Source organism: Mytilus edulis, chromosome 14 (genome assembly GCF_963676685.1).
Source record: "Mytilus edulis chromosome 14, xbMytEdul2.2, whole genome shotgun sequence".
Lineage (NCBI taxonomy): Eukaryota > Metazoa > Mollusca > Bivalvia > Mytilida > Mytilidae > Mytilus > Mytilus edulis.
The window spans coordinates 49,057,739-49,072,160 of record NC_092357.1 but is presented as its reverse complement, the minus strand read 5'-3'; the positions used below and the strand labels follow the sequence as shown (position 1 = coordinate 49,072,160).

General features: G+C 31.6%; 2 protein-coding genes across 11 annotated transcripts in view; one reads left to right on the top strand and one right to left on the bottom strand.

The window, feature by feature from the left end:
* The window catches only part of LOC139502705 (high-affinity choline transporter 1-like), a 55,045-nt gene that overhangs the window by 21,303 nt on the left and 19,320 nt on the right, over nt 1–14,422 (bottom strand). The gene's annotated exons all lie outside the window — the stretch shown is intronic.
* Nucleotides 12,052–14,422, top strand: part of LOC139502704 (transforming acidic coiled-coil-containing protein 3-like) — a 40,973-nt gene continuing 38,602 nt past the window's right edge. For 2 of the 8 annotated variants that reach the window (XM_071292260.1, XM_071292256.1), the window contains exons 1-2: nt 12,920–13,050; nt 14,110–14,294. In XM_071292260.1, coding sequence (XP_071148361.1) covers nt 12,943–13,050; nt 14,110–14,294 — 293 coding nt within the window. In that variant the 5' untranslated portion in view covers nt 12,920–12,942. Of the gene's footprint in view, nt 12,469–12,559; nt 12,819–12,917; nt 13,051–14,109; nt 14,295–14,422 lie in introns of those variants that run through there. The other 6 variants (XM_071292264.1, XM_071292258.1, XM_071292263.1 and 3 more) reach the window with 6 other exon arrangements.

Genomic DNA, 14,422 nt, shown 5'->3' with positions numbered 1-14,422 from the left:
GACAAGTCAGCTTCCTTAAGCTATGTCACAATGATCCAATGGCAACATTACATGCATATCAGGACGATGATATCTTATCGTGACATGGATTATTAATAGATATAAAGCAAATAATTAAGTTGTATTATTAATGTGCAGCTCATAAAAGTCAAACATGTATATTACCGCAAACTTATAATATAGTAAAACAAAAAGACAACAGATAAGTGGAGATAACAAAATTTGTTTAATTTGTACTCGAATTAACTTCTTACTTCATCATATCCGTCAGATACTGCCTTAAACATGTATTTTATCATTAAGTGATAAATCTTTATAAAGTTTTTACACTTTCTCCATTTTTTAGACATATTAGATGCAATTCAAATTAAAAGTAATTATTATACAATTAAAGCCTTTGTATGAGATCGATACGAGGTTATATTATTAATCGAATATTTTTAAGTGATTCGTTAAAACTAGATGACATAAACATTTGTATTTACTCGGTTAATACTGTTATCGACCTCATTCAAATGCTGCAATTGTATAAAATCGACCTAAGAGAAGCATATTGACTGAGAACGAAGTCCGAGGTCGATATAACATCGTATTGAACTCAATCAAAGGCTCCAATTGTTATTTTATTAATCAACAACTATTGCATGAACTATGTAAATTTGGGAATTTCTAGAATGTATTTTTAGTAACATTCTGTATGCCCTGTGTAATATGCTGTTTTTGACCTACAAAAAACTAAACACAACAGTATTGGCGTGCAAACTGAGTAAAGACAAATGTTCATGTGATCAAGTTTTAACGAATCACAATTCTTAAAAATATTCGATTAATAATATTTGTATGTATGAAGTTCTTCGGAATGTGCATGGAGATGCGAAAAAAGTACTAAAAAAATATTCATCATGCAAAAATAAGTAAATTGCCGTTTTAATATTAATTCATATATTCCTATTATCATTTATAATCTCTGTAAAATAGTTTAGTTAGTTATTTATTAATCCAATATATTTCAAAACCATTGGTCTTTTTGTATTATGAAAAATACATTTCTATCCTCAAGTTTAAACCTTTAATCAGGAATTTACAAAATCTCTAGCAATACTTTCAGTGATTTTGTAAAATCCCTGACATTTAAAAGATTTCGCAAATCACTAAAACTGTTAGTGATTTTACATAATCACTTATTATTCCAGGGATTCTACAAAATCACTGATCTAACAAATTCGCTGTAACATATACACATATAAGTGATACCGGCACAGTAAGGCAGTTTTTGATGTGGAATGAAACTGTAGTAATTAACATACTAGTATACTGGTAATTCACACAAATTAAGAAATACACGAATGAATGACAAATGCTGAACAATGAAATATGTTTTTTTGAAATTATTAGGCCAAATAGGCCTCATGAATTTTGTTCTTTGTTTTTATCATACTGAATGACCATTTACACTCTGGACTGAGTCGTCAGTAGGATAAATAAACAGCTGCGCCATTGACGCATGGTACGCCCGTCACATTGTCAAAGAATAAAGTGCAATTACTTCTCAATGTCATATTAGAAATTTATGAAAATCAAAAGGGAACTTAAATCGATAGATATAAACAATTCACCAAATTTTAATTAGAATTGCTGAAAAACATTTTTAAGTTATTTCCCGAAAACTGGAAAATCCCCCCTTTTTAAGGTATAAAACCCCATTTCTCGGAAATGTAAAATCTAAAATTTACAAAAACTGTAAAGGAACTTACATCAACGGACAAAACGATTCCCCAATGTTTCATGGGAACTGTTGAAAGCTTTTTTGAGTTTCAGTACTTTCGTTTTTTATAAATTTTAAATTTCAAGTTTCCGAGTAATTAATTAAACAAGAGGGATTTTCAAGTTTTTAAACAGTAACTATAAAAATATGCTTTTAGCATGCAGTTTTCATGAAACTTTGGTGAATTGTCTATATTTATATTGACGTAAGCTCCCTTTTAATTATTCTTACTTGTAGATTTTACGTTTCCGAGTTATGGGATTTTATTCACAAAAAGGGTTGATTTTTCAGTTTTCAGGGAATATTTTAAAAGTGCTTTTAGGAGTTTCAATGAAACTTTGGTGACTGGTTAATATATATTTAAAAGATATAGTTCCTTACATTTTCTAACACAAGTATTGTATTATGTCTCTGAAAACATGAAATCCCGAGGTCCCGAATATAAAGAAATTTAAATCCTGACATCCCGAAATTCAAAAAAAGAATTCCTGATTCCCGAAAGGATCAATCCCGAAATACCGAGCTTAAAATCACCCGATCCCGACGTCCCAAAAAGGGTCCTGCCCCCCCCCCCCTTTCCCCCGAATTAAAGCACAGGCGATATGGGAAACCCCCCTTTTTCAATTTATGTATTTGTTTGTGTTTTATTTTTTTGAATGCATGTTCTTTTTTTTTTTTTTTTTTTTTTATCATAATTGCATTATAAAATCTTAAGGATAATTAGGACACATTCAATAAGAGAAAATAAGTGGTATTCAAAAGTGGTAAACTAGGATTATTGATTAAAATACAAACAAATAAATATTCTCTGACTGTCTTATGTATGCTGATGATGTAGTATTTTTTTAAGAAACACAGGATGGCTTGCAAAAGAGAATTAATATACTACATGAATATTGTCTAAAATGGTGTTTTGATGTTAATTTAAAAAAGACAAAAAGTATAATTTTTAACAAGTTAGGAATTTTTTTTAAATGCTGTATACATTTTAGAGGTAAAGAGATTGAATGTGCAAAATTATATAGATATCTTGGAATCACATCTAGTGGTATATTCAAGCCGTGTAAAGATGAATTACACAACAAATCTTTAAAAGCATGTTTTAAGCTACAGAGATGCTTACAAGTCATCATTTAACCACAGTATTGTCACTTCAGTTTTACATCTTTATGATCATACAATTAAACCCATACTATTATATGGCAGTGAAATATGGGGAATGTTTCGAACGAATTCAGCTGCATGTAACACAGATAACGATTATATATTAGAAAAAGTTTTTGGTCAGGATTCTTCTAAAAAAGACCATAACAAATTTATGAAATATATTCTTGGATGGTGTAAACAGAAAGTCGTGATATAGATGTAACATCAGAGTTTGGTAGATTTCCTATGTATTTTACTATAATTTTATCAATGTCAGTAAAATATTGTCATAGACTGGAACATTTGAAAGAAGGATCATTATTTGATGCATTTACATGTTGTAAACAGTTACATAGCTTTAATGTAAATATATATGGTATTCTAGTATACATGTAGATTATATTCAGAGAGAGATTGAATTGGCAAATTTTGCCCAACCACTTGGTTCTTTATGTCAGTATGTTAGAAATAAACTATTATCCCTCGGCCCATCATCCCTTTTTCCCTGTGTATATAAAGGGTTTATTCCTTGTGTGTGTGTGTGTTTTTCTAATCTGAGTGTGATTTTGATTCAGCAGATCATTTTGGAATGAACATTTCCCGGCATCATTTTAACTGCCTAAACAGTTCGTCAATAGTGTGTATTTATATAAAAGACGCCACTGTGCAGAAACGTCAAAATGCCACCCTTGGACATAATGGCTAGACATAGGGAATGTTTTCCGAAAAAAATGTAAGGTCATAATGTTTGTGAAAACACCCGACTCATATAGCCATTTGTATGAACTTATAGTGTGTATCTTATAAATATGTTAGTTTTGTATTATAAATGTACATTTAGTATTTATCATAACAACATGTTTCACCTAAGGAATGGACAAAAATTACGTTTGGATATAGCGGCTAGACATTCGATTTTTTAAAATTCTGCGTCAAGAATTTTTTTTTTTTTACATTTGAAACTTTGAAAATGTTTATCTTTTTCAGAACTTTCTATTGAGTATAGTTTTAATATGATTTGATTATTTTATAGGGATAATAATAAAACTGAAATTTTGATAAACTTTCCTCGTAACACATTTAGACAGGTTTCTCTGCTGAATATTTCGTTGAAGGCTTGCTCAAATTTCAGCCAATACCAAAAAAACGGGTATGATGTTATAATATAAATCTAGTAGGAAGCTGATATACTAAATTTCGCAGATTTTATGGCCGAAAATTACAACGGAACATAGAAGATGCATTTTATTTAATCAGAAATGTTACGCCGGACATGAAATTTGTAACGCAAAAGTAATATTGGTGAATTCAATAAAATAAATGTATCGGTGCATGCAAAAACTTGAAAATTAAAGAATTAACTTCAAATAAGAAAAACATGTCCTGGCCTTTCTGTAGATATATGGATGTTGGTGATTTTATTTTGTATAGGCAAATGGTTGCTGTTCTAAAATCATATAATAACATAATTTTAATTTGAAAGCACTACCTTGCATAACGTCGTATCTGATTATATATGCCCTTTATGGGCCCTGTAATTTGGAAAATAAAAATATTCTATTCTATTCTATTATATTCGTATAGAAAAGGGAGTTTCATTTACCCCCAAAGAACTTGTAGATTGATGGGCAATTCAGAATGTTGCTATCCAAACAACAAACAATACGGCGAATTAATTGGTCCCTTGTTGGTCATAAAATGCGCAATTCAGGTATTCAGATACATTTATGAAGGCATGCGCAGTCACCAAAAAGCGCGCAATTTGAATTTCCGTCACTTTGAAAAATGAGTGAATGTAAATAATGAAATGAATGACTATTTCTAGACCGATAGCAGAATATTTTCTAAACTATTAACACATCAATTCAGGTAAAACCAAAAAATATGCAATGAAGAAAAGCAATATAGTATAGATTCCATAGAAAGGCAAGAATTTAGAAAAAGGGGGAGTTCCAAGTAAAAACTGATAGATTCAACCTAAGATTGCATGCAATAGTAATGGTTCGACTGTTCCCTCCCCTTCGACATCATGCCTTATGACATGTATGAAAGGCCATCCCCTTTTTCTTTAATTTTCTTTCTCATGAAAAAGTGACATTGCTTGTTTCGCAGATCCAAATTAACACTGACATAAAAGAGTGATATGTTTTTGTTCTCCATATTTCATTCGTTTTGTATTTCCCTCTTGTACATATGATTTTTTTCTAAAATTGGAATGGATCAACACTTCATCTATGTCATCATGCACAGGGGCGTGTATCATAGATGTAGTTAGGCGGAAATATATTCTAGTCAACTGGTATGGGTTATACATTGCAACAGTTAAAGCTACATCAATTGCCTCTCGGACAACAGGTATTCAAGTCAGAATCCGGGTCTGTTCGCGCCCAATCACGTTCGCACCCTTCACATTCGCCCCCATTCACTTTCGCACCCAACATGTTCGCACCCAAATTTTGCGAAGAGTTCGTTCGCACCCCACACGTTCGCACCCAATTTTACCATTTTTTTGGAGGTGTATTGGTATAAATATATATGCCATTGTTTCTAAATAATTCGAGATACTGACAAGTTTTTTTGTGTCATGACAAGTTTATAAAAAAAAAGTCCTTGTTTTTAAGTCAGATTATGTTATTCTGACAACAACTATTTCATTTGTGTGTTGAATAATTCTTAATCGTGTTTTGGTTAGTGTATTGAAATAATTTGTTTTTCACTGTTTCTAGTCAATTAAGTGCGAATCTGACAACATGTTGAACAACTGGTATGCATGGTAAGTGTATTGCTATAATTAATATTTATTTTATTAGTATTTACATCAAAGCAATTTAAAACAACAATCATGATTTATAAACAACAGTAAACAATAACACCAAGTTAGGCTGTTTATAAATACCAATTAGCAATAATCATACATAATCAACATTTAATAATTAATCATCAGATTGATAAAAAAAAAAAATCTATTCAATAAATTCTCAAATTTTATTCAAAAAGAATACAATTATTTGTTATGTTCATATGAATAATTTCTAACAATTTAACTTAAATTTTATTAAAAATTGGGCGCGAACATGTAGGGTGCGAACGGACGTGGGGGGCGAAAATGTGAGGTGCGAACGTGTAGGGTGCGAAACTATATTGGGCGCGAACGGACCTGATACCTTCAAGTCATGACTATCATGATATGACCATTTCCGTCAAAAGTCTTCAACTTGAAATGATCACGGTTCTTATACATGTAACTTCAAATAATTAATAATACACCTTATTGCTATTTAGCCAGATCCGGGAAAAATAGTCATTTATACAACTTCCTGTTTGGGTCAGGCTCCCGAAAAATGGAGGTCATCAGTAGTTAGCTGAGGGAGGAATAATTTTAGAAAGCGATCATTAGCAAACTTTGATAGATTATGATCCACTTTTTCGAAATTAGAATTGAAATAATAAAATATTTTGTTTGAAGTATTTACGATAGTTTAAACAGGTCTCATTAAAAAGTATCATGCATGGTGGTGCATTGTTTAAACAGGGTCCCAGATAGCTTCAACTGGATGAAAAAGTTGCATAATTTTAGAACGTATCTGGAATGGAATAAACAGTGATCAGGTGTATTGTGAGGTCTTGAAAGGATATTTTAATTTTATTGCTGTGAGGACTTCCTTCGATGTCAAAGCCATCTTTTTTCGGATGGACTTTGAATGAGAACTACTCTCTCAACTTTGAGACCCTATGTTGCCATGAAATCTAACTGACTGCTAGCAGTAATATATAAACTTGTACCTTTTGTATACTTGTTGATGCAAAACTTTTTCAGAAGTAATGATATAGTTTAAAATTACAATTCCATCTAAATTTGAAATGTATGACTTGAGGAAAATGCTTCAGATATTTGAGCCTATATATAAATGAAAATATTTAGCAATCATATTTTAATAAGTTGATAAAGAGCTTAACATTTTGTTATAAAAGATATCTCCTTAATTTATGAGCCGTAATTAACAAATTGGTCACAAACTGGCCATTTGTTGTATGTTTGCAGTCAACTTGTCCATTAGCTGTCTTTCTACCTTTTATCTTTCAATTTTTGTTCGAAGAATGTAAAAAAACCTTCCATTTATTCATCAGTCAGGGGACTTACTTAAATAAGTGATTTTCTAAATCACTGATTCAAGTAACATTATTTCCTTAAAGGTTGGAAGTTAGAGTAGTCTTTCTTTAATAATCACCTATTTAAGTAGTACAAATTAATCACTAGAAGAAGTGATTTAATTTTATTGTAGCTTTAAATATAGAATACTAATGATCCAGGGACTAATTATGTTTCTAAACTTATCAGAACCAACATCTGTGTTGTCTAGGATGACCAGGTCATTTCAGGTGATGACCTTGTACTGAATCTAGGATAATGACATAAAAATCACTTGTTTAAGTATCAGACCTTAATTTCCTTCCCAAAAATCACTTCTTTAAGTATCATTCTTTTAATAACCCCCACTAATTTCAACACCCCCAAACAGTGAAATTTTTATCGCGAACAGTAGAATTTTATTACATAATCTGAAAGATGAAACCTTGAACTTCACAGGAAAAATACTCCCACTGCTGGGAAAAATCTTTGAAGAAAGTATCAGTTCATTATGTTAAGCCATTATTATAGCATTTTTTCAACTAGAATAGAATTTTCAACTAAATGATAGCATCAGAGGCACAAACCTTGCTACTTAAAAGAAGCAAAAAGTTCATTTTTTTTTTAATTTTACTAATTAAAATATATTATTTAAACCTATATGGCCACAATTAAAAATATTTCAGTTTGCCCAAACCCGACCCATGATGACTTGGTGTGTGTAGGTAGGTAGGCAAATTCTTTTTTTTTTTTTTTTCATCCGAATTTGCATGAAAATATTAAAAGATCTTAAAACAGTATATCTTTTTTTTCTCTGTCAAACCTTTGTAGAGACAACCTAGACAACCAAAAGCCATGAATTTAAAACCTCTATAAATAAATTAGTCTACTATATGATTTGTATCCTGAGATGTTTATAACCCTGACAATTGCTAACTGTGTGAAAGGGCTGTTGAATTTGTGAAGTGATTTTCAACAGTTCCATCAACAACACGATGTTTGTGTAAAAAAAATATCAGCTGATTATGTAATGATTAAATTTGTTTGCAGTTTTTAAATCCTATTTCTATTAAAATAGATTAAATGTCCTAAAATATTTATATGAATTATTATCTACCATCCTTAGTTTGTGTCTTTTTTATGTTTTGAAAACAAATTTATATTTTACATTATCACACAGGTAAACTAATTTGGCTATAAATAGATCAAAGCATGTACGTTCTGTAGAATCTCCAAACTAAAAACGTATTTGTTACAATTTTATTTCTTTAAATAATCAAGTTTAAATTTTTGGAAATAATCATTATTGATAAAATATAATTGCATAAAGTTAACGTTTTCTGAAGACTTTATTTCTAGGTCATGGTTCTAGAGGCTTCCTCATAAAAATCCAATATGGCGTCCATAACATGTTTTTACTTTTGCACATGTGAAAAAAAAAAATCAGACAAAAAGATTTCTCTTGTCAAAAGGGATTTATATTTATATTGCAATAAATTATTCAGAAGGAGTTACATTCAGTTAAGATTATATTTCTGATTCTGTGAGCAATTATAGTTTTATCAAATTCTCCCAAACAGCAACGTACTGACTGTCTAATGAGACTTGTAAATTTGAACTATTTGAATAAAAGGGCATCTAATTTACAGGTAAAGGAAGATTATAATTAAAGACAACAATTTATCAAGAAATAATTCCTTTTTATTCAGTAAAAACAAAATCTTGCAAGATTTTAAATTCACAACTTCCGGATCCATTTCCTGTCAGAATAACATTGAAAATATTCGATTGCACATGGTTTTGAACAAATCTACCTGAATATTCTTATCAGATATTCGATAACACGATGAAATTAACATTGAGCATATAGGTAAGGGTTCGGTAGTACAAACAACTACAGCGTAAAAAAACTGTGCCACTTCACATGTTTTACTTCTTTACGTTCGGTAAATCAGAAGATAAAAACAGAGAACATCGAATATCGATTAACTGCGTCTCTTATACGCTTTCTTTTAATCTTATTCACAGTTACTTTCAAACGCAAAGATGACAAACATTAAGTTTTGTACGATGACGGAGCGGACCCAAAATAAATCCGAAAAAAAAAAATTCTTCCAAAAAACGTCAAAAAAAGAATTTGAGTCGGCGGGTTTATTTTGGGTCGGTCGCGTTTGGGCAAACATACAATCTTTTTATTTTGGCCTATGTGTTTAAAATTTTGAAAAAACTACAAAATCCCAATTTGTGACAAAACCTCAAATTTGCTACTCAAATAAGTGATTTAAAAATCACTTATTTGAGTAAGTCCCCTGACTGTTCATACCAATGACCTACCGAATAGTTAAATTGATCATCTTGTAATAAATAAAAAGACAAGTTGCTTTCTTTGTATTATAAATATTAGATACTTGTTTTTTTTAGATTTAAGAGTTTATAGTTTTTAGATTAAAGTTGATATGCAAATGTGAAGAAATGTAAGAAAGCTACATGTATGTATAGCCTAGACAAAACAGCTTACCTTGTACTTATAAATAAACAAACTAAATTGAAAACAAAAACAAAAAAAACGAACATACATGTACATGTAGTCAAACCTGAAATTTTCACTGAATACCCATCTCCTAAACATCAGTTTGTTAAAGGCTACATTTATCATGTTTATGAACTGTTGTAAAGTGTTCCGGACTTTTTTTTTTTTTTATCTGTACACGTTCTTTATTTAACTTTCAGAGGGTGTCTTTTACATGGTAAAGTTGCACTACTGTCTTATGATATGTATGTAAATTCTTTTAAACCAGGTACATTCATAAGCACATGTCCCAAATCAGAAGCATGTTGTTTAGTGGTGGTCCTTTTTTTTTTGGTGCAGTTCATATTTGGTTTGAGATGTTTGAAGTTAAATTACAATGTAGATTTGTTTTTTCCTGTTTGAATTGTTATTTCAAATTACATGTAATTGAAAGTAATGAATTACATTGCCTTTTTCCCACATAATTATGCATTACTTTTCAATTACTTTGAATAACATTTAAATATTTGTTTGGAAATTATTTAAAAAAAATACTTTTCTGATGCAACCTTTAGTTTAGTATACACTTGGTACTTAAAATAATCAAGTAGTAAACATCTTGAATGCAAAAGAAAGTACATTGAAAATGACAACAGGCTAGCTCAGTGACACAAACCAGGAATCCTGGATCACAACATGACAATATGCCCAATTACACATTATATTGAATTTCTTTCAAAAATGTAATTACAGCTAATTACAATAACATTTTTAAGTACCCCAGGTGCTTGTATGACTGTGAATAAACCTTACTGAAATACAATGGGAGGCAGGTTTATTATCTGGAATTTCTGTTTACTGTTGCAAGTTCGAAAAAGTACATTGTACAAAAAAAATGAAATATAAAATATGAGAGAATCCAGAGCAGGGGTTGACACTAACTTTTTTAAATTATATTCAACTAGCCCTGTTCTGTGTCAGGTAGCCCGGGGAGTATGCCAACGGCCCAAGAGTGAGTATGGCCCGCGAACTTGCTAGGGGGATCTGGGGGCCCCCATTATTTTGTTGAAATTTAGATGCAAAATCCGGCATTCTGAGGTCTTTAAAGAAGATATTTTCAGTCTGAAAAATAACTATTTCATATGTTTATATCTTCATAAAAAAAAAAAAAAAAAAAAAAAAAAAATGAACACCAAAGAAATCTAATGGCAGGAATTTGTTTGTCAGATGAATTGTGAAATATAGTTCAAGAAGACACAATTTCATGGGACACTTTTTTTGCTTACAAAAAACTCATCAACTAAAATAATCAAATTAAAAAAAAAACAATGTTTTTTTTTAAATTTTATTTACATAAATAAGTTGACTTGTCCCCTAATTTACTTTTGGTTTCTGATGCTGAGTCTTCATGTTCCAACATTGTCCAACTGATTTGTCTCATGACGAGTTTTAACCCTGTTCTTGTTAATGCATTATGACATGCATACAATGTACATCCCAGTACGTGCAATGGATGCTTTCTGATACCAATGGCTTAGTCTTGTTATCATCATTACCCCTCAGCTCTCAAAATGAAGCTAATCATATTTAATATTATAACCGGAAATTTACTTTCGTTTCAGTCCATTGCAACTGTAATGATAAATCCCGAGAAATACGAAAAGAATTATGACGACATGACAAACACTAATTCGAGAAAGACAGAGAAGATCGAAAAATTTTCATCACCACATGTACCTTTGGAGTAACATGAGTAATGGAAAAATTCAACAGGGAACCTTTCAACGCTCTAAAACGAAAGGACATTTCCAATTTAAACTATTTACACGAAGACTAAGTAATAGATAAGGCTAAACTATGCACACGATTTATCAGGATCTCTGATGTGATTAGTAAATGAGTAATAAAATAAAATAAAACCAAAATGTATATATGCAGTATAATTAATGTTTATTTCAAAACGGGTTATCTTGAAACATGGTGCATTCTTACTTTATGGGCCGAGTAATCTTAGACGGAGTTGACTGTAAATAGTGACTGGTTTACGGTAGAAATTTGTTGAAAATACAACTGATTGATGTTCAATGACAAATAAATTTACTAGCCCCTTGGGCTACCGCGCCACGGACATTTACTAGCCCGACACAAAAGTAACCAGTCTCGGGCTAGCGTTAGTGTCGAACCCTGCAGAGTGTTAATTTTAATGATTGGTGTAAATTCATATATATCCCAGGTAAATACAAGTTTATATTGATACTAATATGGAATTTACTTTTTTTTTCAGTGAAAAATGAATATCAGTAATTTAATGGAATTTTCACTGATGGATGATGAAGAGAATAAATTCAGTGTACCTTCATTGGCACAGACTCCGGTAGTCAAGAACTCTATACTGAAACCATCTACGAAAGATAATCTCATACAACTGTCAACACCAGTTCATAAAAACCTCAAGGTAAGGGCATGTGTTCTTCATTGGCACAGACTCCGGTAGTCAAGAACTCTATACTGAAACCATCTACGAAAGATAATCTCATACAACTGTCAACACCAGTTCATAAAAACCTCAAGGTAAGGGCATGTGTTCTTCATTGGCACAGACTCCGGTAGTCAAGAACTCTATACTGAAACCATCTACGAAAGATAATCTCATACAACTGTCAACACCTGTCCATAAAAACCTCAAGGTAAGGGCATGTGTTCTTCATTGACACAGACACCGGTAGTCAAGAACTCTATACTGAAACCATCTACGAAAGATAATCTCATACAACTGTCAACACCTGTCCATAAAAACCTCAAGGTAAGGGCATGTGTTCTTCATTGGCACAGACTCCGGTAGTCAAGAACTCTATACTGAAACCATCTACGAAAGATAATCTCATACAACTGTCAACACCTGTCCATAAAAACCTCAAGGTAAGGGCATGTGTTCTTCATTGGCACAGACTCCGGTAGTCAAGAACTCTATACTGAAACCATCTACGAAAGATAATCACATACAACTGTCAACACCAGTTCATAAAAACCTCAAGGTAAGGGCATGTGTTCCTCCATTTGGAACAGACTCCAGTAGTCAAGAACTCTATACTGAAACCATCTACGAAAGATAATCTCATACAACTGTCAACACCAGTTCATAAAAACGTCAAGGTAAGGGCATGTGTTCTTCATTGGCACAGACTCCAGTAGTCAAGAACTCTATACTGAAACCATCTACGAAAGATAATCTCATACAACTGTCAACACCAGTTCATAAAAACCTCAAGGTAAGGGCATGTGTTCTTCATTGACACAGACTCCGGTAGTCAAGAACTCTATACTGAAACCATCTACAAAAGATAATCTCACACAACTGTCAACACCAGTTCATAAAAACCTCAAGGTAAGGGCATGTGTTCTTCATTGGCACAGACTCCGGTAGTCAAGAACTCTATACTGAAACCATTTACGAAAGATAATCTCATACAACTGTCAACACCAGTTCATAAAAACCTCAAGGTAAGTGCATGGAGAGTTGTCTCATTGGCACTTGTACCACATCTTCTTATTTATATATGAATAACACATGTCAACTTGACCCTGTATCTGGCCAGGCTTACTCAATGTCTGTTCTGGAGGCATTATTCTTTTATTCCGATTTTCATTTTTGGGAAGTTTTTATTATGATCACAAGGCGTAATTACCTACACAGCTAAGATAATGTTTAAAAGTAACAAATGGCGATTTTCAAGGATTAGTATTTAGAAAACAGGTAAATACATACATGGATATATGGTGCTTTAAGTTTAATACAGACAATTTTAATGAATTATCAAGGGCACACAAGAACCCTGCATTTAAATATGAAATCAAAATCAGTTCAAGGGTACTGTGGATTCATTAATCAGTGTTAATATTTGTTGGATATCAATTTTCGTTGTATAAACTGTGGGAACAGGTGAACAATGAACATGATGATTTCAAATGTTCAACGAATTACAAATTTTCTAAATGCTTTGTATGCACATATATGCAAAACAACGAATATCCATGCAAATGCAAAATTCCCAAAATTGACACCCACAAAAATAAATGAAACCACTGTAAGTTGATGTTTTTGAGAATCCTTTAACAGCTGGATTAATAAAAAAAAGTAGGTAAACTCTGAATAACTTTGAAGAGGATGCAACTTTATATGGTACATTTTGTACATTTGTAGATAAGCATAGCACATTTTTTTCTCCAGCAACACTTTGTTCAATATTTTATTTTGACACAATAACTAAAGTATGTCTGTTGTTTAAAAGGTCTGGTAAAAGTAGGAAGAATTTAGATATATTTTAATGACAAAAATGAAAACAACATGTTTTTAATTTCATTCATCTGAAGCGCTTGTCTGGATTTAACTTTATCAAGAACCCTATACGACTTTGAAATATTTGAAGGACAGTTGCAAGGATGTATAAAAAATAACGTTGAAGAGCTATGAATTTATACATGAGTGACTTTCTGGTACATTTCATGGGTTTTTCAATTGAAGTTATAATTTTCATACTTAATTCGTTACTTTTTTTTCAGGTGAAATTTCAGACGCCACAGACAGCACACAAAGTGACACCCACAAGGTACGAACAAATTAAAGAATTAGATGATCAGGAAAATTGGGCAGAGAGAACAACAGTGGTACTAAAGTGTGATCACGAAGAAAATACTAAGAATGCTCAAGCTATTTTACATGACCTCATTTACCAGGTTTTAGATAGGTAATTGGACAAATGTGTAATTTAGGTATTTATGCATGTACATTTAATGAACATGATGAAAGTGATCAAGATTTTGGTGTTTTTAATGAAACACTTTATGAAACTTTAATTTAAAAACATTCATGAGT